General features: G+C 57.0%; 1 protein-coding gene across 2 annotated transcripts; it reads right to left on the reverse strand.

Annotated features, from left to right (window-relative positions):
• Positions 1-274: 274 nt before the first annotated feature.
• LOC142020009 (phosphatidylinositol 3,4,5-trisphosphate 5-phosphatase 2A-like) lies at positions 275-26,544 on the reverse strand. 2 transcript variants are annotated; one of them, XM_075007513.1, is made up of 27 exons: positions 26,520-26,544; positions 25,130-25,720; positions 22,033-22,096; positions 20,717-20,855; positions 20,267-20,420; positions 19,087-19,227; positions 17,770-17,857; positions 16,321-16,407; positions 13,897-14,004; positions 13,175-13,289; positions 12,638-12,744; positions 11,300-11,402; positions 10,580-10,776; positions 9,511-9,628; positions 9,034-9,130; positions 8,531-8,669; positions 8,181-8,280; positions 7,299-7,387; positions 6,360-6,441; positions 6,158-6,247; positions 5,621-5,737; positions 4,835-4,923; positions 4,268-4,355; positions 3,472-3,627; positions 3,069-3,144; positions 2,211-2,775; positions 1,195-1,329 (listed from the first exon to the last, which is right to left on the reverse strand). In XM_075007513.1, the coding sequence occupies exons 2-27, from the start codon at positions 25,264-25,266 to the stop codon at positions 1,318-1,320; spliced, it is 3,258 nt and encodes a 1,085-aa protein (XP_074863614.1). In that variant the 5' UTR covers positions 25,267-25,720; positions 26,520-26,544; the 3' UTR covers positions 1,195-1,317. The 2 variants fall into 2 exon arrangements, with proteins under 2 accessions (XP_074863615.1, XP_074863614.1); XM_075007514.1 differs by lacking the exon at positions 2,211-2,775 and having other exon boundaries at positions 275-1,329.
• Between the last annotated feature and the right edge of the window lie 227 nt (positions 26,545-26,771).

Below are 26,771 nucleotides of genomic sequence, written 5' to 3' on the forward strand. Positions count from 1 at the left end.
CTCACCACCAGCCGACACCTGGCCCTGCTCAGGAGAGGTCTGGCAGCTGCTGCTCAGGGCTGAGGGGCAGAGGCAGAACTCTGTGAGAAGACCAGGACTATCAGGAGAGACGCACCACAGGGCTGAGATGGCTCTATTCATTGCTGTAGGTAGCTGGCAGGAAAAGCTTAGTCAGTATTCAGCTGGTTTCAGCCCCTTCTTCCCTCCCCAAAGCACCAACTTCATCCTCTCACCACAAAGTCAGAGAAACCAGCGTGGACTTCATGTGGCACTTTCTTGCAGCTTTGCAGTTTTATTGTTAGTTGAAACAGAAAGCACATCTCATGAGAAACCAGAAACATGGAGCCTATGAAAACTCCCGATGGAAACTGCAGCTACACCCAGTGGAGCTGTAGGCATCTGACCAGAGGGTGCGGGGTGCTCTGCAAACACCTGGCTTCCCTCTAAAGAGATCAAGCAGCCTTAATCTCCCACAGAGGCACCAGGTCTGTTCTCTCCAGGGTGGCTGGTCTGGCAGGAGCTATTGTCCAAACATAACAAGTGCATTAGGCTTGCGTGTTCTCCCCCGTGACACATTTGGAGGCCTTCTGTTGCACTGCTGGGGACTGGCCCTCCAGGGGATGTCTCATGGCTCAGTTCAGACCCCAGAGAAATGCACATTGTGCTCCAGTACCTCTTTGGGCAGTGCCTGGGGGAGGTGCCCAGCCAGCCCAGGCTGGGGAACCATTAACCGCATGAGTTACATCAGACTCTGACCAAGAAGCAGCTCCAGCACAAAAAAGCTCCTGTTTCTCCCACCTCCCCTGCTCACTGTGTATCGTGCCTCCATGCTGGGGGTATGTGCAGCAGGCCTCAGCATTTGGCTCCAGACCCACCAGCAGAGAAGCTAGAACCTTTCTGTGACTCAAGGGGTAGGGGGGAAAAAGGAGGCATATCAGTTAGTGCTGGAGTCTCGGTAGCTGCTGGGACTTCCTTGTTACGTCCTGGCAACTATGATTCCCAGTCGACCCCCCCCCCACCACCACCATGGAACCTGGCTGCCCAATTTGGGGCTGTGGCCAGTTTCTCCACAAGGCTAAATGGCCAACACAAGGCATTTCTGCAGCCGCCGCCATGGGATGGTACATGACGGCATCAGAGTGCCTTGCGCCAGAGAGCTGCCTGGAGGAGACAGGAACGACAGGCGTCTGACTGCCCGAGTCACTCCGGGTGTGGTTTCACACTGGGGCCTGGCTCCCACGGCTGCTGTCTTGGAGCTTGGTTTGGATGAGCTTCCGGGGAGTGGAACTCAGCATGCCGGCGTCCAGCAGGTCCTGGTCAGTGATATTTCTAGGTAAGAGAAAAGTAGAGCAACTGAGGGCGAAGCCAGCAATGCAGCATAAGGTAGGGAGGGCAATGGGCCTCCAGAGGTCAACCAAATATGGCTATTGGGCATGGAAAGACTATGGGCCTCCAGAGATCATATCCCACTAGGCTCGCCTCTGCGCTCTGCATCCATGGCTTAGCCAAGAGGCCCCTACCCTTGTCCTGCCACACACGAAACTAACAGCGCTTGCCCTGCAGGGGACATGAGCTGGTCTGTCATACTCCAGTAAGACCCAGTGGCACCCTTGAGCCGATACGCTCTCACACGCCACTGTCCTTACGATGCCTGAAGAACTCCAGCTCATCCCAGCCATTGTCATACAGTCACTCCTCACGCTGCTCCAGGGCAACTACCTCAATGCTCCCAGAGCAAACGCTGCTGCCGCAGGGCCACTGGGAAAGGGGAGAGGATCTGAGCCAACAGCCTCCCACCAGGACACTGCAAAGTGAGACCTCCAGCCCCAGCTCTGCTGAGCCTCCTCAGTCCAGCCCTGTGCGATTCATGCTAGTCCCTCATCACAGCTCCGCTGAGGTGCCTCCCTTGTGACTGGCAGCATCCGGCTACCCCCGCCTGGGGCCTTTCTTGAGCCAAACAGACTGTGGTACCCAGTGTGAAGGGGACACAGGAAGTAGGATGGGAGACCCTGAACTTGCTGGTGCCCAGGCAGCATGTTTACACACAGCTCTGCGGCGGCTTGGGCATGAATACCCTCCCTATGCTGGGCGCTCCTGCAAGGCTCAGCACAAAGCCCTCACCAGACATGGGGTGTCTTGTCCATGTGCACCATATCTCCCAGGTACATGAGCCAGCTGGTGCCTTCCAGAGGCAGCGGCCCAGGCCATACCTCTTTGGCACGGCTGAGTCGGTGAGTGTCCTGCTGGGACCTCGCACCCTCCCAGTAGTTCTGTGGTGGCGGGGCCAGTGCGCTGCGGGTGTGGCGCAGCAGGTTCTTCCGACCCTCTGGCTGGCTGGGGCCCAGGCAACTTCCTGTCCTGGGGGGCTCAGTGTCCACATCACTGAGGCACCAAGCCATGTGCAGGGCTGTGAGGGAACAGTCGCCCGCCGTCTGCTGGTCTCTCGCCAAAATAGCTGACTTGGGCCTCGTGTGCCTCCCGATCTGGGAGGGGCTGAGCTGGTGCCCACAGGAGGTGGCCTCAGGCACAGAGCAGTGGGGGCTTCTTGGTAGCTGTTCTCTGGAGGAGGAGCAGGCTGGTGCTCCTGCCAGACTCTGGTGCCTGCGGCATGGATTGTGGCCCAGGTGCCTGTCTGCCTGCGTGTCACTAGCTGGACTGTAGGGAGGTTCAGACAGGCTGGGACACTGTGCCCAGGTGTTGGGAACCCCCTCAAATATGAAATAGGCTGGGTTGGTGTAACTGCTGGCTGCATCTGGAAGGCTGAGGGGACGGCTCCTGAAACACAAAACAGCTGAGTCGGTGGGCTTGGCCAGGGAGATAATCCCAGCACCCTGGGACCAACCCCACCTCAGGTCCTTGCAGAGACAGACTGACAGACATCCCCAATACCATGGCAGTCAACCACAGCACTCGGTGACAGATGGACTGACATTCCTAGAGGATGGATGGACAAGCACCTCCTCCATCCACACAGAGTGCACCCTCAAGCCACACAAATCCCATCACGAGCTGGGACTGGCAGTACCAGGCAGGTTAGTGGCTCAGGTTCAGCATGCTGGGAGAGCTACCTGACGGTGCGCAGAGCTGGCTTGGAGAGGGTGGGGGAGTCGGCCTCTGGCTCGTCAGTCTCAAAGCTGATCCACTCTGCATGGAACAAAGACTGTTAAGGTTAATGGGAATGTGGCACAGGAAGCTGCGTCTATTCAGCTCTCAGCCCGACTGGGGGAACTCCCACCTGCTCCAGCCCCTGCCTCTCCCACTGGGAACTTTAGCGGACAGTGGAGGGTTGGGAGGAGGAGTGTTCCCACTTATGCCAGGCCTGGCCTCTTCTGGTGCCTCCTGGGGCAGGAGAGCTGGCTGCAGGGGAGCTCCCGGCTACTCAGGGTTTTCCCCCGTCCCCCAGCAGGGAACTGAAGCCCCGGTCTCTGAAGCAGCAGGCACAGGAGCAGTTCAGCGGCCTGGCTGCCTTACCGTAGAGCCTCTCACGTGTGCTCCGCCTGTCCTTGGGGACTCGGACCTTCATCCAGCCACGCATGGAGCCCGTTTCTTCACCCCGGTGGAAGAGGAAAGTCTCAAACTGCTGGGCCAAGCTGCCAATCATGGATCTCATGGCAATGCAGCACTCACCTGCCCAGAAAGCGCACCGTCATCTCCCGGAGGAGCACCCCGGGGGCGCTCCAGCACCTCGGACAGCAGCGAGCATCCGCTCCCCGACTCTCACATTCCCTCGGCGTAGGGCTGGCAAACGCCACCCCACAGAGTGACTCTCCCACCACAAGCACGGCGCTGGGGTGAGCCTCTCTTTCCACCTGTGCCCCTCGTTTCCCAGGGGCTTGGAGAAAGCATGCTCTGCTCGGGGAGATGGGAGTCAGTCTCCAGGGTCACCGCGTTCAGGCTACCGCGGGCCGCCTGCTGTGAAACACCAGTCTCTCCTCCCTGGGTGGGCCTGGCAGGCAGGGCACCATGCTTTCTGCAGGCTCCCAGGCCTTCTCCCTGGACCCCAGGGGCAACAGGGCTGAAGGACAGCGCTCTGCACTGCTGTGAGGAGACCTGGCTGCTGCCCCTGCTCTAGTTTCCTCACTTCCTGGTTCCGTGAGGGGGCCGGTGAAGCCTGGACCCTTCACTAATAGTGGTGCTCACCCAGAGCCCATTGGTCCCTGCTCTGGACCGCACCAGGAGACAGGGAGCCCAGTAGCCCTCAGCCCTCCTTGGGGTTGCTGTGCTGCCCTGGACATCCCCACCACTCCCCGTTCCAAGAGGCACACACCATAGGACTCGCAGCTGTCCATGCCCTTGACACTGAGGAGCAGGTGCTGGTCAAGCAGGTACTCCAGGTCCGACAGGATTGGGTTCAGCTGCACAGGGAGAGACAAGAGCTCTCAGAAGGGCTGCAAAGCACCAACCCAGCCACACAGCCCTGGGGCCTGAGCACTGGGGTTAGGTAGAAGAGACCCCACTCTCGCAGCGTGCAAGGAGAAAGCCCCAGTGCTCATCACTGGGGTCACTTTGTGTGCACGAGAACTTGCTCAGAACCGCCAGGGAAAGAGAACACCCAGGAGATGTGGCAGAGAAAGAGGAATGGGGGACCCTTGAGGCAGGTCCTGTGAGAGAGAGGGATGGATATGCTGCAGGACTGGGGAACTGGGGGCATTTCAGAGCCGGGGGGGTGGGAAGACAGGGCCAGTGAAGGGGTGGAGGAGCCAGGGAGCCTACGAAGTCTGCAGGCTCTCAGAGCCTGCTCATGCCTTTCTCAGCCACCTCCCCTTGTTGTGCCAGCCCCTTCCCACGCACCCATCTCCCAACCGGCACGCGCCCCTGGCCCCACGGTGCTTACCACAGGCAGCTGTTTAGCTGACCAGCTGAGTTTGAGGAAGCCTGGGATGTCACTGCTTTGGGAGCTGTTCTCCCCACTCCGCTGAGACTCTGGCAAGAAATAAAGACAATTACATGGACAAAGCTGCATCCTGCCGTCAGCCTACCCACCCCTCCCTCCACCGGACTACCAGCCTCCCCTGCTTCCGAGCCAGCTCCAAGCTCACCTCAGCACCCACCGCATTGCCATGGGGAAGGGGGTGGACTCAGCCCGGGGTGAATCACAGTTGTTTGCCATTGAGATAGTGCCGCCAGCCCCACTACCCACAAAAGGAGAATCCCAACACACTGAGGAGACCTCCCCAGTGAAATGCAGCCTCCTCTGTGGTGAGAGTGGCAGCTACTCACGCCACACACAGCAGCAGTACCCGTCTTCAGGACGGGACGTGTAGGAAAGGCCCAAATCCTGGTGAAATGACAGGTTGTCACATTCTAACCGGAGCAGAGCACCAGGATGGCATGGCTACTTTATACAACGTGCCCTGGGTATGGAATGGCCACCAGAGGCCAGAGGCTTGGCACCTCCTGCAGCTCAGCGCCCTAGGCACGGACGTCAGCACCGATCCTGGAGACAGCACCCCCTTGTGAGGAGCCCTCTGCAGCACAGCAGCAATGGGGCACTGGGGTGAGCCCTGACTTGGTGAGCAAAGTCACTGCAGCCCTGGGTTTTCCTGCTGGTCTCCCCTCCAAGGCAGGGCAGGCTTAGCAGGTGACATCTGCAAAGCCTTCAGCCAGGGGCTGCTCTCACCTTCCAGGCAGTAGGAGTGGAACTCAATATAGCACTTGCTGCGGCTGGCTGTTTTCACAATCACCTCGATGCTGTCCCACTCGATGCAGGCCAGGGACTCGGAGCTGGAGCCAGGAGCTGGCAGACAGAGAATGGCCAGTCAGGGTATGCTGAAGGAGCCCTGCTCTGACCACAGGCCTGACTGCTCAGATGGGCTGTTCCCATGCTCGCTGAGGCCCTGGGCAGGGTTCGATTTCCATGTCCTCCGATTGCTACGGCCTCAAAGCCAGCAGAGGGGGGTCGGTCATTGCTCAGGTCTGTCTGCAGCATCCGCCAAATGCGTTCCCTGGATCCTGCTCCCCAGGCAAAGACTGACCCGTCCGTCTCCCCACAACATTGTTAACTAGCACTGCTGGCTGGGAGCCTGGTGATGACATATTTGCCTTGAGGACATGGCAGTTTGGAGGTGATGGCAGAACCTGCTCAGCCCACACAGGGCTAGGACTGCAGCACTCCTGCCCTAGATCCACAGTGGGCCCAGGGAGACTGCCCCCTTACCCTTCCTAGACACGAACTGAGACGTCACCCCCACCTCAAAGGTGGCAAAGACGGGCGAGTGGTCGCTGGTCACAAGATCGTCAGTGCAGCCTGCAACATGGAAGAGGGAGGCATGTCACAGCCACAGACACCCGCTGTTCTGCCCGCCCATTCCAGGCTGCGCCTTGGAGGTACCAGCTGGCTGCTGGGGCTCCTCACTCACCATACGAGTTACAGACCACATGGGTCTCCGGGCGTGACTTCCACAGGATGCGATCGCACCACGAGGGAACATTGATTTTCACCTGTACCAAGACCAAAGAAGCTTCAGAGGCGTGGCTGGACCTGGTGTGAGCAGCTCACGTTTCTCTGCAGCCTCGCATGCTTCCAGCGCGTCTCCCCTCCAGGGGCAGCAGGTAGCATAGGCTGCGCCTCCCCAAACAGCCTGGCATGGCCATGCCCACATTCTGTGCCCAGACCTCATCTCTGCCCTGGCCCAGACCGGCTGGGCTAGCCAACATGCCTCCCGCTGGGACTCAGGGCAGCTGGCTGTGGGGCTGTGCTGCCCGCCTGGCATTCAGGGGCTTGGGGCACTGTGGTAGGGTGCTCTGGACTCCTGCAGGGAAGGAAGCAGAAGAGGCGGCGTCTCGGCACAAGGGGAGGGGCTGGGGGCTAGTCGTCCCCAGTGGTTGGGCCACTGGCTGCCCTGAACCTGCCCAGGGAAACTACTATCCTCTTCACTCTCAAGGGCCGGGTACAGACCCATCCCAGTGTCCCTGCCGAGCTGGGGTCCCCTGCGCACTGCTCTGTGACAGCACAGATCTCAGCGTGAAAGAGGCAGGGTCAGGCAGCTGGCAACTAGGAGCTCTTGAGCCCTATTCCCAGCCCTGCCATTGCCTCGCTCCAGACTTCCGTGGGCCAGTTATTCCTCCGTGGCCCCAGGCAGCCAGCGCAAAGACCCAGCCTCAGCAAAGGGATGGCTCAAAGCCACTGTCTCATCCCTACCCTGAGTGCAACTTGGCTGGAACGCAGACTTGGCTGCTGGCCTCCTTGTATTCCTTCTCCCAGGCGGAGAGGGCCATGGAGCACCTCTCCATGGAAAAGTCCCACACAGGAGCCCTGGCCAGATCCCAGCCCCTTCCCCCCAGGGCCAGGCACTCACCCCGGTGGTTTTGAATTTCTGCCAGACGTAGCTGTCCCGGGAGCCCCGTTCGTACCGGTACGTAGGGGGGAAGGAGATGTCACCCTCATCTGGAAATGGAGCAAACGGGAAGCCATGGGGATGAGACCACGTCAGACACCCACAGGCAGACGCTGCCCGCAGAGCCCGCGGCCCATCTGAAAGCCCAGCCAAATTATCCTGTCAAACTAGCAAGCCCCGCCTTTCCCCCAGCAACACACGCAGGTCTGCCAGTGCTCCCCAGCCCCCACCATCACTCCCGCTCTAGCTCTGCCAAAGCACTGCCACCCTGGCCCGTACCCCTCTGCGATCCAGCACCAGGAACAGTGCACAACCATCCCCTTGGCACTCAGCCAAGCCTTCTCCCTCACTCACTTCTCACCCGAGGCTGGTTTCTGTGGGACACATCGAGGTTCCTAGCACATTTAGCCAGTACACAGCAAAGCCCTAGTTGGGCCTGGGGCAGGGGACAGAGTGATGGTTGGATGGGTGAATCTGTGGAGTTTGGGCTGCAGGGACAGCAAAGCTCATTGGCCCAAGGCTGTCATCTGTATTCTGGCAGGGGTTAAACCCCAAATGTAGGGCAAAGCCCCTTCCTGCCAGAGGCTGGCTGTGGGGCATGTGCTGCTGCTGGAGACCTGGGGGCACTGGGGCTTTGGGATGGACAAGGAGAAGGGGCCTTTTGCCAGCAGTTGTAGAGCTGGTCGTGCCTTAAAGCATCATTGAACAGTGTGAGTACAATGAGGACAGGAGGGGCCCTTGGGGCATGGTGTATGGGGGCCTTGCTGGGGGCAAGGCTGCAGACTGACAGGCCCTGCTCTGGGAGGACAGTGTGGGCTCCCCATCTGTCCCCATTGCACTCACTAAATCTCAGGAACACCTTGTTCTTCTCCCGCTCCAGGGTGAGCTGGTCCACAGCCAGCAGGGCCTCAAACTCCTTTTTGTTCACATGAGCTAAGATGTCCTGAGAGGGAAGAGGAGAGAGTCTGTAAGTGCTGGGGCTTGCCGGGCTGTCCTGTAGCCTGGCCGCAGCACAGGACCCCAATCTGCAGAGAAGACAAGGAGCTCCGTGTTCACGGTTCCCGTCCACCCTCAGCTGCCTTTGGGGCTGGGACAAGGGACAGAACTGCCAGCCCCAGAGCGTTCCCTCCAGGTGGCTGGTTCTCAAGAGGAGCTGTGTGGGGCTCAGCAGCAACACAGGGCCAGTGTCTGACCTGGACCTCCATATCAAGGCGGTAATTCAGGTCTCCGAACCAGAAGAGGTGGGTGAAGCGCAGGGTGAGATCGAAGCCGCTGAGTGTCTTGTCACCCAGGAGCAGAGAGCGCAGAATGTCACTGTAGTTTTGGTTCCGCCTGCACGAGATGAGGATAACACACAGCAGAGCAAATCAAGGACTCCACAGGCCTCTGCCTCCCTCCATACACACACCCCACGCCAACCCCAGCTGGCCTCCACAGACCCCTTTGAGACCTGCTCACTCCAACCCCTGCCTCCCTCCATAGACCGCCCCTCAGGCCCCAAACCCAGGTTGTCTGGCCAAGGCTGGGAGACTGAGATGTAGGCTGACCATGGATGGTGCTGAGGGCAGGCCAGGGAGTGGCCAGTCAATGCCGGGGCAATCCATTGCCATTGGGCAGCTGAGCTGGCCTTCCCAGCCCCCTGAGGGACCCACAGTGGCACAGGGGCAGGCAGAAGCCCTGCTTCCCCCCCAGTCACCTGTGTGTCTTCTCACTCCCTGAGGCCAGGTGGCAGTTCACAAACCCGAACGACGTCCCATTGAAAAGGAAGGAGATGCCCACAGCCCCTTTGTTACCTGAGGAAACACCAGGCCCAGTCATCCCTCAGCCCTGCATGTTCCCCTTGCCAGGTGCTCCTCACAGGTCCTGGCTATCCTCCTATGCTCTTACGGCAGGACGTGATCGCTGCTGGGGCCTGAGACTTCCTCAGCCATTGGTATTGCCCCTAGGGCACTCCCCATCCCCAGAGCACCTTCCTCTGCCCCAGATACAACCCACGGAATGCCCACCACGCGAGATACAGACCTCAGAGCACTCCCCTGTCCATTGCCCATACATGGCCCTGGACCATGTCCCTCTCCCCATCCTGACATGGCTCTCAGACCACTCCCCGGTCCCCATTCTTCTCTCCTCCCACGCCAGCCCCCGGGGCACTGCCCCTCCCGTTGTGCTGCACCTAGCGTGTTCGCGATTCCTGTTTTCACGCTCGACGTGTTCACATGGCTGATCCGGCGTTCGTGCTCTGGTTTCACCAGCACCACAATCTTAATGCTCCAGAGGCACTGTAAGGCAACCTGCAGTGAGATTGGGAAGGGGCTGAGACCACCTCGTACAAGAGCAGGGGAACGAGAGCACACTGTACCCTTTTGGCAGTCACACAACGGGCAACCTTCCAGCAATGGGGACAGGAATCCCTGCAGCTTTGTATCCAAACACCCCCTCAATGGGCCCAGCATCAACTTGAGATGTGCAGGGTTTGCTGGGGCTGCCCGGACCAGGCTTCATGAGCTCACTCCTGGGTTGTGGGCAAGGTCTGCCTGAGCTCTGGCTGTGGGGGATTGCTTGGCTTTCTTCCCAACTCGTTGGGTCTGATCATGGCTGTCAGAACCAGAAGGGCCGGGCTGCATAGGCCACAGCCTGGAAAATGGCACCCCACAAATGAGAAAACGTATCCTGCCTAGGCAGGGACCAAGGAGGGTGGTGTCTCTGGAAATTCAATTCAGGCAGAGAAATTACTCTTCTGATGTGGGAGGAGAAAGAGAGAGAGAAGGGGGCACAGGTTGGAGACATTGGTGGGTCCCTAAACTGTTCTCCAACCCTTCCCCCAACAGGGGGGCAAGGAGGAGGGTGAGGAAAGCAGAAAGGTGAGAGTCAAACACCTCCCCTCCGCCAGCTACGTGAGCGCCAGGTCCCGACCACAGGCTCCACTGGGGGAGATCATCTTTCCTGCTTGTCCAGGGATGTGCTGGTGTGGTGGATCCCTCAGGCCTTATCCTAGGCAGTTGGTTAAGGGTGGAACAGTCCCAGGGCCATTTGTTGCTGAATGATCTACTTCCAATAACATCTGGCTGAAGGTAAATCTTTCCAATTGGCTTTTAACTGAGCGTGGGCTGGCAGGCACTGCCCCTTACAAAGCCACAGAGGGCAGGTAAGATAACGGGAGCCAAAAGTGACAGGGGATACTAGGGGATATGGGCACTGTCCCTCCGTAAGCATTTTGTGAATGGGGCGTCGGGGTCCCATACCATTCGGAAATCTATGGACATCAAGGTCTTCAAAGAGGCCCTCAAGAACTCCACCCATTCGCGGTCTCCCAGCGAGTTTTCCTGGGTGCCAATAACATAGATGTCATGTGGGATGCAGGCTGTGGTCTCATCCTGAGTCCGTCCCAACCCCCGTGAGGTCAGCCATGAAGCCAGGGACCTGGGTGGTGGAGCACTGCCTGAGGGGAAAGGAGAGATGGTGTCAGATTGCTACATTTCACTGCCTCCCGCCACCTGCAGCAACCCAGGCACACCAGTGGCATATCACAGAACTCCCTGAACGGGAAGTGGGATTTGGTTACATCTCATTCTGTACCAGGCCGTTGAGATCTATGGCTCCTCTGCCTAGGATGGAAAGCACCATGGCAGCTCCTGAGTCCAGTCAAGGGGCCACTTGTTTCTGAGGTTCACTGCCATGTCCCACCACCACTGAGCAGCACCAGCTCTATTTACTCAGGAAAAATAGAAGGTGTGGCAGGTGCATTATGATTCTGAGCCACAATATTCCAGGCAAGCCCAGTGAAGGCCTGAGGGCAAGGGCTTCTCCAACCTTCTCACCCCGCCAGGACTCAAGAAAGATCTCAGAACTCCTGGGTGTGACCTCCTTTGGAAATCTGCAAGGGCTTCAACTCCAGAATGATCCCCGGATTCACAAGAACCTGGGGTCATGCTGAAGGTGTCAGAACTGCCCCTATTTCTTACCCATATTCCACGTCCCAACGTACACAGAAATGAGGTCTGGCTCATCCAGGTTGGAATGCTGGATCTTCATGAGTTGCAGCAGCTGGCAAAAGGCCTCTCGCTTCTGCAAGGGAAGAACACAACTGTCTGCTCGGGTCCTGGTGCAGAAAGCCGAGTTCAAGAGACCACAGTGCCCAAGCGGAGTCACAGGCCTGTCCTCACAGAGCTGCCGGTTGGCGGCGGGCAATGTCAACTACCAGTCTTCACTGCAGGGCTCATCTGCTTCGCTCCAGAACAACCCTAAAGCCTCCTAGTGACGGGCGATCCAACTGGCATCCGTAACCCCTGTGTGCAGATGGAGGGACGCAGCTGTCCCATACCCGGCTTCTGAGGCCACATGGGCATTATGGAGAGCGGCAATGAGAAGAAAACTTGACAATGGCTGAGCTGCTGGTGTAGCGACACCTCTGCCAGTCGCGCTTAGCAGTGTTACCACATTGTTTCCTAGTGCTCCCTCAACTGCCTTTGCTTATCCACACGCCATCTCCCATCTTAACTTAACGTGAGCTCTTTGGGGCGGGTTGGATTGTACAGCATTTAAGACAGTGGGGTTTGGGCCTAAGATGATGATAAATCCCAGGGCTCCCACATCTACAGGCTCCTGCCAGCTAAGGAGTAGAAGGAGAGGAGGCATCATGCTCCCTCAGCAAACACAGGCCAAGCCTTCTTGCGGACTAGGTCAGAGCCGAGGTTTAGTCCGTGATTCTCTCCCTTCTGTGCACCTACCAGCACGATACGTCGGGGCTGCATGCAAGTGCCACGGTCATCAGCCACAGTGAACGCACGGGGAAAAGCAAACCGATGAGGATTCAGGACACGTGCCCCTCTCTGCTGGGTACCAGTAAGCGCAGGGGCAGCTCTGCTGTCTCACCCCAGAGGAGCTGGAAAGCAGGGGCACCTCGGAGGTCTCTCGCACACCAGCCGAGGGTGGTGCTGAACAGCCACGCTAAAGCCCCTGGTTCCCCTCCTTGATTTCATGGCGATGTTGCCCTCCTGGGTGCTGAGGGGAAGCCCTCCCGCTCCTTTTCAAGGGCCCCTTGCGGGGGAGCAGAACACCCTGCTTGCTCTCAGGCCCTCACGCTGTCCATGCCAACACCCCCTCGTTGCCCACACACGGCCGCGCGTCAGGGTTTCCTGCTAGCCACTCCTCAGAGGCCAGGCAGAGAGAGCCTGGATGCCAGCCCACAAGCACAGCTAGGCCACACCAGAGGCAAATACTGCCCCATGGTCTGCGGCCTGTCCCGAGCCTTTCACTGCGATGAGGCTGGCGGGGAGCCTGGCCTGGGGAGGGCACCTTACCCGTGCGTTCTGGAAGATGAAGTCCCTGGTCAGGCTTCTGTGCTGGTCTCTGTCGTACACCAGCCTCACTTTGCTCTGCATGCTCTGGTATTTAATCAGCTGCAAGACTGATGACAGCCACACCAGGGATAATGAGACACCGAAAGGCATAAAACCCCGACCCGAAAGCACGGCCATTGCACCCCTATGGAAGAGCACTGCTGTGCCTCTCAGCATAGCACAGAGCAGGGATGGAGACAGCAGGAAGGCAGCTGGCACCGAGTTCACCAAGCAGGACTCCTGTTGGTGTCCAGCAGGCTCTGGCTTATTCCTCCCCCCTTGGCATAACTCTTCAGCAGATTACCCTGGGGGAAGGAGCCGAATGCCCCGGCTTCAGCCAGGCAGCCCAGTGATGGCCATGTTGTATCCATACATCCCAGAGTATTCTTGGCGTCTCTGCGCCGCTTCCCTCAAGAGTCTACGCCCAGCAATGGGCCAATTCCCCAGCAACCTTCCCAGGCACATGTCAATTCAATGGAGTGAAAGGGTTTCACCTACTTTTGTCCTGAGAGAGGGTCTCCTCTGGAGAGCTGCAGCCTTTCTTCGTGATGGCCACTGTCCCAGACTCCACGTCCACAGTCAGGGAGGCCCTCTGTGATTTGCCCACTTTCACCTGCAGCACAGGGAACTAGGTTAGAGAGGCAGGTCCGGGCTGGGTGCAAATAAGGGCAGCAGCAAGGCATGTGTTCCCCTTCGTCTCTATCCATGTGGATTACACAGACGGGCGGGGGCTGCCCTCTCCGGGGTGGGCTTTGCTTACAAAGGGCCCCACTGAGCTCACTAGGTGGGTGCTTGGAGGTTGGCTTCCTCTGCGCCTGGGTCTAACCCCCAAAATATTGTGGCAGGGATAAACCAGCTCTTCTCCCACTAGCTCCTGCTGTCCACTGGAGAATAGGAGAAGGGCAGCCCCACAGACTGCCTCCCCCACCTCAGATTGACCATCTTATTTGTCTGAGGGGGAAATCACACCCCAATCACACCCCACAAGCAGCAGGTCGCACGCTGTGTAGGGCACCAAGCTGGTCACACCCGCCTTCATCTCTGCCTGGCTTTGGGCTGCTGATTTTCCTGACTGGATGTTGGAGACACTATGCTGCTAATGGTGCCTGGTCCATCTAGCTGGGAAAGTTGGCAACCCTCCATGTGCTGGGAAAGGTCCCATTGAAACCCCTGATGGGAGCAGGGCAGCAGAGCGCGTCACACCTAGGCGCCCCTCTCACCTCAAAGCTCTGCACAGCCATGGGCTTGGCGGCAGGTGGGTGCGTCACAGCTGCACTGGGAAGGGCCAATTTGTGCTTGCTTACGGTCTCCTGCAGTGACTTCAGCACCTACAGAGAAAGAGTCAGAGACAGGCAGGTAGGCGGCGAGCGACACAAACGGGGACCAGCTGCGCAATGGAGAGGGTTCAGATCTAGCTGCCTTATTTATTGGTGAACTGGTGGGAGCAGGAGGCTCTAACTTTATAGCTGGCTGCAGGACAGGGCTGGGCCTTCCTGTTCAGCACAGTAAGCAACAGGGGGAACTTTGGAATTGATGAGAGGCCACTTATTCTTTGCTCTGCATCTGCACAGATTAAAGTGAAGACGACACCGTCTGCTGATCAGAGGGGGAGACTGGAGCCCTGGGTTCTGTTCCTGGCACTGTCACTGACTTGCTTGCGATCAGCCACCTCCTCTTTTGGTGTTTGAATTCACCCACCAGCTGTCAGCACTGTCTGAAATGTCTTGACTGGCAGTGCTGGAGCCCTCAGCGTGAAGAACCCAGGCCACAGCTGGCAGAATGTGCTCCCTCCCTTCCAGAGTGCGTCTCTTTAACGAAGGGCACAAGCTGAACAGCATGGCTATGTCTACACTCGAAGCATCTGTCGACAGACACCAGGAGCCCCCTCTGTCAACAGAAGCATCTACACCACACTTCTATCAACAGTACTCTGTCGGCAGATTGTTGTGCCTCATAGGCTACGTCTACACTAGCACACGACATCGAAGTAGCCTATTCTGAAGTAAGGACATCGAAATAGCTACTTCGACGTATGTCACCTACACGTCCTCCAGGGCTGGTGCCGTCGATGTTCCACATCGAAGTAGCGACGGAGAACATCAAAAGGAGCCGCCCCGGAAGGAAATGTGGAGCGTCCACACACACAAGTGCTCCCTGTCAAAATAAGGGGCCAGCAAAGCCCCAAGCCACTCCCTTAAAGGGCCCCTCCCAGACACACTTGCCCTACACAGCACGAGATCCACAGAGCCGACAACCAGTTGCCGACCCTGTGCACGCAGCATGGACCCCCAGCTGCAGCGGCAGCAGCAGCAGCAGCAGCAGCCAGAAGCACTGGGCTAAGGGCTGCTGCACGCGGTGACCACAGAGCCCCGCAGGGGCTGGACAGAGCGTCTCTCAACCCCTCAGCTGACGGCTGCCATGGAGGACCCCGTTATTTCGACATAGCAGGACTCAGATCGTCTGCACACACCCTACTTCGACGTTGAACATCGAAGTAGGGTGCTATTCCCATCTTCGGATGGGAATAGTGATTTCGATGTGTCACCACCTAACATCAATTTCAACATCGAAATAGCACATGGCATGTGTAGACGTGACACGTGCTATTTCGACATTGTGCCGGCTACTTCGAAGTAGCTGGCTAGTGTAGACGCATCCATAGTGTTGAGGGATAATACTGTTGAGGCAGATGCAGAGTTCTGTTGAGAATCTGTCGACAGAATGCTTTAAGTGTGTGGACACTTCCTTGGTTATATCGACAGAAGGCCCCTTCTGTCTATAAAACTCTCTAGTGTAGACCCAGTCCATGTGTTTGGGAGAGCTGCATACACAGACCATCAGCTTTGCCATGGAGACAGCCAGAGCAATGATTTGGTTACAAATCACAATGCCCTGCTCTGGGAAGGAGGTGATGAAAAGTGACTGGCTGGCTGTCCTGCAGGAGTGGCAGTGTCACTACTCATGGGATCCCAGTGAAAATGAGCATGAATTGGGAACCAGGTGCCACAGTGGGCCAGCACAAAGGGCATGGAGGACCACAGGAAGAACCTGGTTTGTAACACTGTTAAACTGGAATGACAATGTGTGTTGTGAGTAAGGTGGAGGGAGCTGGAATGGCGAGAACCTGTTAGGTGTGAGACTAAAGAACTAGCGCATGCTCTGTGTGCAAGGAATTCCCTTCTCTCTCATCTAATGAGAGGCCTGTGCCCTTCCTGATGTTATTTCCAAGGTCTGAGAGCTCAGCCTAGTAGAAACTTGCTCTATCTGGGAGTATGAACTTATCCCAGGAGTTTGCTCACGTTTAAGTAGTTTATTTTACTAAGAGAGCTAAGGGGCATTAATGAAGTTGTAATTAGCGGCTCTTCTACCCTTCAGGGTGAATAAAAGGATATTTATTCAGAGGTTGTTGCTGTAATTCTGGTAATTTCAGTTTCCTTCCTTTGGGACTGTAAATTAGAAATCTTCCTATATGTAATGGAATGTTAACTTCCGCTCTCTCTGCCTTTTTGTAGCTGAATCTGTGACAAATGCAATACTCGTGTGCCATGGTTGCAGTGCGACAAACTTGTTACCCAGGGCTTCCTTGTCGCGTCACAACCCAAAGTCCTAGCAATGTGCGCTGAGATCAGAAACTCACTAAGCACCTTTTTCTCTAGGGTGGAGAGCAGCTGGTTGACAGTGGAGATCTTGCTGAGGAGCAATTCAAGGTCTGGATCGCTGGCTAGGAAACCCTGAACAGAGAGAGAGACAAATTCTGATACCTGGTGCTTTTAAAGCAGTAGCAACAGATCAAATTGTAGAGGACGTGTCCAGAAACCTTGGCCAGTTTCCAGGAGCACTTTACTACCTGTGAAGATTAGAACTGATGAACCATGGGGCTTCTTCCCCACACCGCCCGCATTTGGCAGCCAAACTGAAAAACCCAGAAAAGTTCATTTTGAATCAAAACTGAACTTTTTCTTGACAAAATACACAAACGTGTTGTTTGAGTCAAATAAAGCCTTTTGGATGTTGCTGTGAATTCTGAGATATTTTTATCCATTTTGACTTTTCTGAAATTTTTCATTTTAAGTATTCTCAGTCTAAACTAATTGACCCTGAATTCCTGAATAGTTCGGATGCCTCACAAATGCATTGTTCAGAACATTTACTATTTTCCAAGCAAACAAAAAAAGAAAAAAGTCTCTCTAATGCTTATTACCTACGCTTAGGGTCATGAGCAAAGAGCTGGGAAGGCCTGGAGATGCTTCTCTACAGCTAACACACACACACACACACACACACACACACACACGAGTTTAACACAATTAGCACCTCTACGGAAAAGACCTGTGCAGGATGGAGGGGCACAGGCAGAGCAGGGAAGGTAGGCCAGGGGCTGGAACAGCATGGGGGGCTTTAGCTCAGGACACAGGTCTCCACCAGTGTTCCCTGTAAGTCGAGTGTTTGGGCAGCCACCCAGGAAAGATTCAAGAGCCTCCCAGCTGATTCGCCCACAGTGGGCAGTGTGTGTGTGTCTATTGGCGGTGCGCGTCTGCACCTGTCTTGGTGCACAGAACAAAACTTATTCCGCCCACGGATGGAAAAAATTGGTGGGAGCATCGCTCTCCACTCTCCTGCAGATGCTCTGGGTCAGTCCAGCTGAGATGTCCCAGACCAGATCCCTGGCCTGCCCCATCACTGAAGTACTCTCCCTCCCGCCAGGCCCCCACACTGCGATTTCCAGCCGTCGCTGTAGCAGCGAGCCTGCTGCATCTGAACTGCTGCTGCTTTCGGCTCCAGCACTTGGCTCAGGAACAGGGCTGCCAACCCTCCAGGAGTGCCCAGGAATTAAACATTAAGCTTTAATTAAAAATGATGTCACACGATGAACGCTCCAGGCAACCCTACTCACGAACACAGGCAGCTGGCTGGGCCTGGCTGGAGGAAGGGAGCCTGGTGCCCTCTGTGGGTACAGATATGCAGGAGAACCAAACCCAGACAATGAAATCCCCCACAGACCAGCTCCCTGCTCCAGCCTGGGAGCCAGAGACATGCTGGCACTGCCTGAGGCGCCATGCGCCAAGCCAGCACTTTGGGGAACGAGGGCTCACCTGCTCTCTCACGGGGCTCCGCGGGGAAGCTGGAGGGTCAAACACTTTGGCCAGAGTCTCTAAACCAGCCAGCGTGGAGTCGATCTCACTGCAGAGAGAAGAGGACTGAGCGGGGCTGCTCTGTGCGGCCCCAGTAGGACACCCTGACTGGCATCATCCCTGTGTCTGACAAGCCCCTGGTTGCACTCTTCAGAGAGGCTACAGAGCAACAATCCCGCATCAGGCCCCTCTGTCTTCCCCTGGGGACTGCCACCAGCGCACAGTGCCCTGAGTGCATCCTTCCCATTGGAGTGCAGCAAACCAGCCGCTTCCGGTGCCAGAGGAGCCTCAGCAGGGCTGGGCCTGGGCGCCACAAAACTCAGGGGGCTGGGATGAGACAGGGACTGGGACTGCTCCAGAGGCCCCATCATGGTGCTTTGAAATGAGGAGGCTGCTGAGGGCTGGATTACAGACAAGCCCTTGCCCTTTCCGGGTGTGCAGGACCCCGGGAAGCTACAGGAGAGGCTAGTTCAGCTGCCTCAGGCTGGTACGGGCTGAGTTGGAACCCCTTCTGCCCCCAGCCTCCAATCTCCAGAGGAGGCCGGAGCCCAGCTCCAGCATCTCTCCTCTGGCTTGAAAGGCGGTTGTTGCAGGGGGACTCAGCTCTGTGCCCCGGGGGAGCTTCACGGTGATTTGCTAACACAGCTGGTGCTCAGGTACTTGACTTTGGATACAGCCACTGAGCGAGAGGGCTAAGGTGGGGCGGGGGCTGTAATTAGGGCTGAGACCAAGCAAAGGGAACAGCATGAGATCATCCGATCTCTGGGGAGCTGTGTGTGGATGAGCTTCAGGAAGCCCACTCTCCCAGCACCCACACTAGAAGAAATTCACACAGGGGCCGGTGACTTCCAGGTGCTCCGGATGCAGGAGCTGGCCTGGCTTGCTTGCAAAGGCCTTGAGCAAGCTCACTCCTCACAGGGGGACTTTCTTCTGCCTCATCCGCTGCAGGACACAGAGCAGAAGGAGGAAGGAAAAGCAGCAGGTACCCTTTGTACCCAGCACACGCGAGACCTCAGGGCAAGGCCCTGAAAGCAGCAGATGCGGACTGAACTCCCAGGGAACAGCCTCCCAAGGGGACAGTGTCTAAACCAGCAGATAGCGTCGGTAGCCAGCACGGACGAGATGCGAGTGGAAGGAGAGAGAGGGCAGGTTATGAAACATTTAAACCAGATGCCCCCTCCCGAGAGAAAAGACAGGGAAGAGCAACGCAGCCCTCGAACCTCCTGGGGCTTTTCTGCCTCTGACGACGATGAGTCTGTCCCCAGCCCCACTGCTCACCTGTGCAGCCCCTGGCAGGCAGTCACTAAGGCAGTGCTCAGGTATCGCAGCTGCAGGTGCCCATTCCTCAGGGCCTCCAGGTCGAGCTGTAAGTGGTGCTTGAGGTACTCGGCCATGAAGCCCATGAAATCGCTGGCTGGGCTGCAAGAGGGTAGGGCGTATGAGCAAGCGAGTGCAATGCTTATCGCCAGCCCTGGCTGCCGACTCCCTGCTGGGGTGGGGCGGACGGGGAAAGTGGATACTGCAGACCTCAGGGAAAAGCCAGGGCTGGCTGCCAGTCACCCCAAGCTCCGCCTCCTCATTCTTCCCCTGGGTGGGGCTGGGCAAGAAGGGCAGGTGCTAGAATAGTGATGGGCAGCCAAGAGTAGTGAGTGGGCTGCACAAGTCGCCCTCCTTCATCTCAGTGAGCTGCAGCAGCCTGCAGCCCTCTGGGGTCCCCACCTGCGGCCCGCAGCCCCCCATCTGCTCTGGAGTCCTGCACTTCTTACCCCTCCCCAGCCCTTCCAGAGCAGCTCGAATCCACCGGTGCATGCTCCATCCCGAAGCTAGAACAGCCCCAAGCAGCTGAGTGACTGTGTTCCAGCACTGGGAGAGAAGGGGAAGAGGAGGACATGCGTAACCCCAGTGCGTGAGAGGCGTGTGGGGGAGGAAGCAGACCGGGGGCCTACAGGCCACAGGCGGAGCCCCACTGAGCTGCATGCAGCCCACAGGCCGCAGGTTGCCCATCACCGCACTAGGGGCGCAGCCTCCTCTGTGCCCTTTGATCGAGCTGTCTAATTCCAGAGGTGGAAAAAGTACCCCCAAAGTTACTTGACTAACAGTGCCGCTGCTCTGGGGAGAATGTACTTAAGTACAAGTTACTGGTGCTCTGCTGGAAAACTACTTGAGTAAAAGTACAAGCATGTGTGCATGCACGCATCTAGATTGTACTCAAGTTCCAGAAGTGGAAGCAGCCGCACTTTTACTCAAGTAACTTTGGGGGTATGTTTCCCACCTCTGTCTAATCCCCCCTCACTGTTGTGGCTCATTGCTCCCAACAGGATAGTTTCTGCTCTCCACGGCAGGACGGACAGCCTAGCACTCCTCATGTGTGTACTCTTCACTCCAGCAGCCTTGGGACATCCTAAAACACAGCGCTTGCTGCCTGGTCTGTGACGGGGGTGGCTGTGCCAGGCCGTACCTACTGCCAACTTGCTCCTGCAACCTCAGCTGCAGCTGCTGACATATCTGGGCCTTGTTTGGCGGAGCGGTAACTCTCCCGCTGGTGCTGCCCGCAACGATCCCACTGTGCAGTACCAGGCTTGGAGGGTGGCCAGCTCTGCCATCCTCACCATCTGCAGACACAAAGGCACAGCACCTTAGAGAGGCTGTAACCAGCTCCCCCTTCCCCAAGCTGCAAGCCCATCTCACTCTCCCTGCTGCGTCCAGCAGCTTGGCTGGGCTGAGTGGAATGTTATACCCCATTTAAGCCCCGGCACAACGAGGTGCTGGGGAAACTCTAATTCTCTCTCGGGGATCCAAATGGCTGAGCTGCACCCTCCACAATCCCCCCATTTCATCTCCATAGCTTCATCTAGCTCCTCCACAGACTGCCCTCGCCATACACACACCCCAGCCCCTCCAGACTCACCAGAGTCCTCATCAACTGCCTCTCGTGCTCTGTTCACAGGGTAGAGCAGTGGGGTCACCAGACCATTGTTGGGCTGCTGGTAGGCCCCTATGAGGTCAGTCAGAGTGCGGAAACATTTAGCCTGGATGCCCTGGATGGTCTAAGGGGAGAGAAAGAATGCCTGTTGCTCTAATACATCCCACCTGGACTCTGGATAGCCAGGGCCTCCTGCACACCCCTCAGAAAGGGTCAGGAATGTTCAAGATTACTCTGTTCAATAGGAGACTGTTCCCATCCCAAGGACGACCTGGAGAGTCGGGGAGGGCACTCACTTAGGCCATTAACATCCAGAGCAATCTCTCCTCTGCCCTGGCAACGTGCTGGGCAGGGAAGGAGTTTGCCTAATGTAGGTCACCATTCCTGGGCATCTGTCCTCAGGAGAGATTTGAGAGGAGGGGTGGGGGCCCTGGGACCAGGGGGTCATTCCGTGTACAAGGAAGCAACCTGGCAGCCAGCAGAAAGATGGGAAGGGGAGAAAAAGCCACAGGGGTATGGTGGCTGGTATCACTGCCCCAAGTAAGGGGAGAAATGGGGACATGCTAAGAGCCAAGGTCTGATCTGAGGTGAGGCTGGAGCTGCACAGGGCTGTAGAAAGGGAACCTCTGTGGTAGGGGATGTGGTCACCGCCGTTTTCTGAGAGCTGTCGCCCAATCACGCACAGCACTCTCAGGCAGGAAAGTGAAGAAGGACCCTGGATCCCCCTGAAACTGCACGTGGGTCGGAGAGGAAAGGGGGAGGGGTAGAGGTGTCTCTAGAGTGGTGCCACACCCGTTACGACAGCAGTACCTAACCAAGCGTGCAACATCAGCATGGAGCAACCTCCTCGCTGCGCTCCCAGCTATCTCTGCACACGACGGTGCCAGAGCTCAGCCCAAGGCCGCGCAGCAGTGCCTCGGTGCAAAGGCCACACATCCGGCGGGTTCGGAACGCTGCAGGTGGCTTACGCAGAAAGGAAACCGCAGTGCTAGCTTGCAGCTCCCAGCACGGAGGGAGGCGCATAGGCCACCTAACCCCAACCCCAGATGCTGCTGGTGCTGTGTTCCTCCCATTCACACCGGCAGGGCCGAGGGCGGAGGTAAGACCCCTCCCATCTGCTTCCTGCGCAAACCCCAAATCACGCAGCCAGCAGAATTAGCAAACTGGGGACCTCTGTGCTGAGAGGCCCTGGAGGGAGGTACCTCAGGCGCACCTGAAGGGCCAGCAATGCTAGTGACCGGGGCGGCTCTGCTACAGCTGCCTCCTTCCCACCTGCAGCCGGCGGTCCCTAATTCACCCACCTGCACAGATAGCAGCCCCTCTCCATCGGGCAGGATCCTGTAGGTGTGCACGTGCCTTTGAAACCTAGGAAGGAGCAGACCCAGGTATCAACACCAGAGGTCAACCTTTGCGGGTCTTGCAATCAGGTGGGGCCAGTGCTGGGGGGAAGAGGCTCGAGCCCCTTAGGAAGACAGGGAGGAACTGCAGCAGCTATATCGGGGCAAATCTGGAAGCCATTTGTCCTCAGGGAAAAAGGAGGGATGATAATACTCCCCTTCTCCCGGCTGCTGGCCTGTCTGGGCAGCTTGTGACCCCCGAGGCAGCAACTGTCTCTCATCATGGGTATGTGCCATCCCTGCCTCAACAGGACCTCTGGGTGTTGCTACAACACACGTCCATGCTGATAAGTTTCTGTCTCATTTGGGAGCAGCAGCCTGTAAGCTCAGCACTGTGAGAAAGGGCCCTGTTGGTTCCCAGCATATTACCCATAACTAGTACTGGGGGCAACCAGGCAGAGAAATGAAGCTTCTCTAACCCTGGAAAAAGGCTCTCAGCTGTGGTAGCTGCCCCCCAACCCAGGCCACACAACAAAGAGCCCCATTGATGGACACACTTCCAGCTCCCACTGACTCCTGAATCTAACTGGCTCGTCACATGGATAACAACCTTATTGGTCCAAAGAACCCCACACAAGCACAGCCGTGGCCTGGCCTAGCGAGAGGGCGTCCCTCTCAGGAAGCCCACACACCCCACAGCTCCTCAGAGCCCAGGCGAAAGTTCTGGAAAGAACAGTGCTTAGCAGAATCTAAACCCCTGCAAGTTCTGGAGTCTGGGCAGCTCACTGGTTAAATCCCCAGCATGCACTGTGCCTTCTACACGCCTCAGGACCATGTGTTTGTAATTTGTACCCTGCTCTGGGCCAGGAAAATCATGGGAAATGGGAGGGCATCCATCCAAACCTCTTAAAGGAGCCGCATCTTATTCCTGCAGTAGCCTGAGCTTTCAGCGAGTCATGCAGACGTGTCATTTGGCTGGGAGTCGGGACTGAGGTGGCAGCACAGTGGCTGATAGCACAAAGGGCCACCTGTCCACTCAGATCACACTCAGCGCTCTGTCTCAAGCCAGGTGGAAATACAGGAGCAATTGGACGGCACTGGCTAGGCAAACACAATGCAAGCCCTACTGCTACATCCCCCTCCAAAGCTGCTGCATCTCGGCTAGTCCAGCCTCGAGCCCCCCCCACAGCTCTGGAATTCACTCTGCCGTGACCTAGCATCTCTGCCAGTCCAGGCCTGCCACACGTGCACAGCCTGCTCTGCCGGCTCACGCAAATTTAAAATTGTGCTCAGAAGTGTGACTGCGCAAAAATGGCTCCTCCTTACTCATCAGGTCTGAGCCCCAGGCGCATCAGCGTGAGAGGTGCTGACTTCAGTGACAAATGGCCTTTCACAGTCTTTTTACGCCTGTGAGGCCGGCAGGAGCCCGCACACCAAGAGGAGAGTGAGCTGGGTCAGCATAGCTCCTGCATCACTCACGCGATTCTTAACTAACCAGCCAGACGCAGACTCTTATTGCCAACAAGCCAGGAGTCCGGCACCATTCTCTGGCACCAGGCAAGTTTACAGCATCGGCTGCTAGGAAAAAAATGCTTTTCAACTCTGAACAGAGCTAGCTTGGTCTGGAGTTAGGACACAGGGATCACAGGACTCCACTTTTGCCATTGCTAAACAAGGGTTTTCAGAGCAAAATGCTACATTAGACATCAGGGCACCAGGAGGGTCTGGAGACCAGGGACCACCCGGCTCAGAGTGAATTATTAGTGGGATTATTAGTACGTGAAACATGGGTGAAACAGGCTGACCTCATCAAAACTTCCTTCTCAGTCCCCTGCATATACTGGCCTCTTTGGGGTCTGCCCTGTTTGTGCGCCGCCCCGCATGGGAGAGGACGTCACAAATGCATTCCTGTAACAGGAATGGCCCTTTAAAGGTCTCGTGTACCCTGGAATCTAAAGGGTTTACCGTGTGCTGGCTGCTGCTGAGTTTGGGGGTGAATGTTTTTACAGCAGGTGGCTTGCACCCACCTGGGCGACTCACTCTCTCGCTCACAGCAGTATCAGGGGCCGGCAGTCTCACCCTGTGCACCAGGATTCCACTGGTCACCCACATCAGAGGCGGACACTGGTAAGGTGCATGGGGGCAGAGCTGGGGTGGGCTCCCTGGAGTCTAATCACCTGATTCTGCTTCCCCTTACACTGAAGTGAACATGGTGTGAATGGAGACTCAGACCCAGGAGTCACTGCCTCCCCAGCCACACCTCACAGATCCTGGTCCCAGAACAGTGCAAATCAGGCAAAGCTGCTTGTCGCCTTAGAAACAGGCAGGGTCGATGCTGATGGGGGCATCCCATTTGGCCAATGCTTAGAAAAGACAGTTCCCAGGCTATGTAGCTCCTGGGGTAGCCAGGACTGCTTACAATCAGGCTGTCTAGTTACTCCCCTAGAAAGACTCCTGCTCATTCCGCTGATGTCGCTGCATTGTGGTTTTCTAGGGGTTGGAGCATGGGTTAGAAACCAGAGACTCCAGGGGCCAAACGTAACTCAGACACTGTCTCGCTTTGTGCCCTTGACCAAATCACTTCACCTCTCTGTGCCCAATTCTGTATCTGTGGATACCACTCTTACCCACTTGGTCAGCCTGGGACTTTGAAGACTAGAAGTGCTCAGCAATATTATGCTCCCTGGAAACAGAGAGGCAGACCCACAGCAGTGGGAATGCCTGGCATATACCAGCAGATCAGGTGGCCCATAGTTAGAAAAGGATAGCTCTTTGCCATTATTCCCTACTGACCACCCCAGGAATGAAACAAGGAGTCTTACCACTCGCAGAGACAAAGGGGGTTAAAAAGGCTGGCAGCAGCCTGAGGGGCAGGGAGATCTCTCCAGGAGCCATGCACCCAGGGTCAGCCCACTTCTTGCCTGGCTCAGGGGGCAGGGGATGGCATCAGGCCCCAGGGTCAGAGCCTGCGGCAGAAGAAGCAGGTTTGCAAGTGATAAGTGTGAGCACCTGAGGGCGGGGCAGAGAGAGAGACAGGTGAGAAGTAAGACGGGCAACTTACAGCAGGCACAGGGCGTACGCTCCAGACACGGACTCACTGTCTCGCACCAGGTAGCATCCATCCTTCCCAGCTTTGGCCAACAAATCCTCAGCCACCACACGACTGATGTCCTGGTGATACCAGCTGGCTGCCGTCATCCTCTGAGCCAGTCAGTCATGGAGTGAAAGCTGTCCCCAAAGGCAAGTCCGCCTGAGGGGCTCTGCTGCCAGAGAAGCTCTGGGATCAACAGCTGCTGCCAGTGATCGCACCAGAGGGTTCAATACGGAAGCTAGGAGAACTGTTGAGGCAAGACGGGCTCGCAGACCTTGGATAAATTAGGAGCTGCCGATCAGAGCACGGCAGCGCTGGCTTCAGCTCGGTCTGTCCTGCATGTGGTCTCTGAGTTATCTGTTCCACCCATTAGAAGACACTGCCCTGGATCTGCACAACCACATGAATCGAGCCAGGCAGGAACCCCACAAACATTTAACTTGGGCCATGCAGCGCCAGGCGGGGCTGAAGTTTGCAGAGGAGGGCTGGTGGTCCAGAGCACTGCTACACTCTTCATCTCAGACCATTCCGGTGAGCCCACCGGGCGGGAGAGGGGATGAGCTGCGGAAGGGAAAGAAAAAAGGGCGGGTCAGCAAATGCACTTCTGCAGCAATGACTCCTAGTAGCAGTCGGCGCCAGGGAGAGGCCTGCAGCCCCTGCGAGAGCCTGGGCAATCTCTGCAGCTGTAAATGTGGCCCCATGGCAGGATGACGAAGGGATCCATTCCAGACCCAAGCCCTATAAAATCAATCTCCCTTTAAGAGGGAGGCTGAGACAGGAAAGCTGAGTTCCAGCCTGGGATTCCCTGGGACAGTCTTGGGAAGCAGGATCTGTGTTCCAGTCAGAAGGGGAGGGAGTTCCCTCAGCGTAAGTGGTCCCCTGACCCAGGTCTCCATGCGGGGATTCCCCAGGGTCTCACCAGGAAGCAGCCCATGTCCTTTGTCAGAATACTTGCAGGCAGGCACCCCACTGGGATCTTACGCCCTCTGCAAACATGCATCCCATCCAGAGCTTGGCCCATTGCTCCAGGGCACACAAAGCAAGTACCCCACGCCTGTGAGGCTCTCAGTTACTCCCTGGGGTGACTTAGTCCCGTCTGTCCCAGAAAGCCAGCTGAGCCCTGTTAGCTGCTGTTAGCTGTGCTGAGTGCTAAATGCCCTCTTGATGATTTCAGTTTCCCCCATGTGCTGCCTCCTGACAGCACCAGGCATTCACACAGCGGCAGCTCCCTGCAGACCCCTAGCTACTGCACCAAAGCCAGGCTCATCTCAGCCCTAGCTTGGCCACTTAGCCTGGGCCCCAACTCGCCTCCCCTCAGGAACACCCAGGCCCAGAAGAATGTTCTCCGGTGGCTCTTTACCAATGTCTGGTGGAGCAGGACAAGCAGCTCCCCCCGGGCTGACTGCATGGGTAGGACCTGGGGAAGAGAAGCCTCCCAGATGGTTCTTCTGTCCTTCACCTGGCTACAGCTGGGCCTGGCTCCCCTCCGCACAGCCTGGTGCTCTCATTCACACTCCTCTTCCTTCTTCTCACCACTTTCCTCTCCTCCAGGGCTGTCAGGACCGGCCTCCTCACTCCCCCTCCCCCAGGTTCAGTCACTCTGCAGCAGGCG

Source organism: Carettochelys insculpta, chromosome 13 (genome assembly GCF_033958435.1).
Source record: "Carettochelys insculpta isolate YL-2023 chromosome 13, ASM3395843v1, whole genome shotgun sequence".
In the NCBI taxonomy this organism is placed as follows: domain Eukaryota; kingdom Metazoa; phylum Chordata; order Testudines; family Carettochelyidae; genus Carettochelys; species Carettochelys insculpta.

Bases quoted from the DNA above. Each gene is read 5' to 3' on its own strand.
- LOC142020009 (XM_075007513.1), bottom strand. From the start codon at position 25,266: ATGACGGCAGCCAGCTGGTATCACCAGGACATCAGTCGTGTGGTGGCT. The intron at 12,745-13,174 runs GTAGGTGAAACC...GGCTGTCATCAG, and splicing joins GACCCTCTCTCAGGACAAAA to TCTTGCAGCTGATTAAATAC. The intron at 4,924-5,620 runs GTGAGAGCAGCC...ATTTCTTGCCAG, and splicing joins CCACTCCTACTGCCTGGAAG to AGTCTCAGCGGAGTGGGGAG.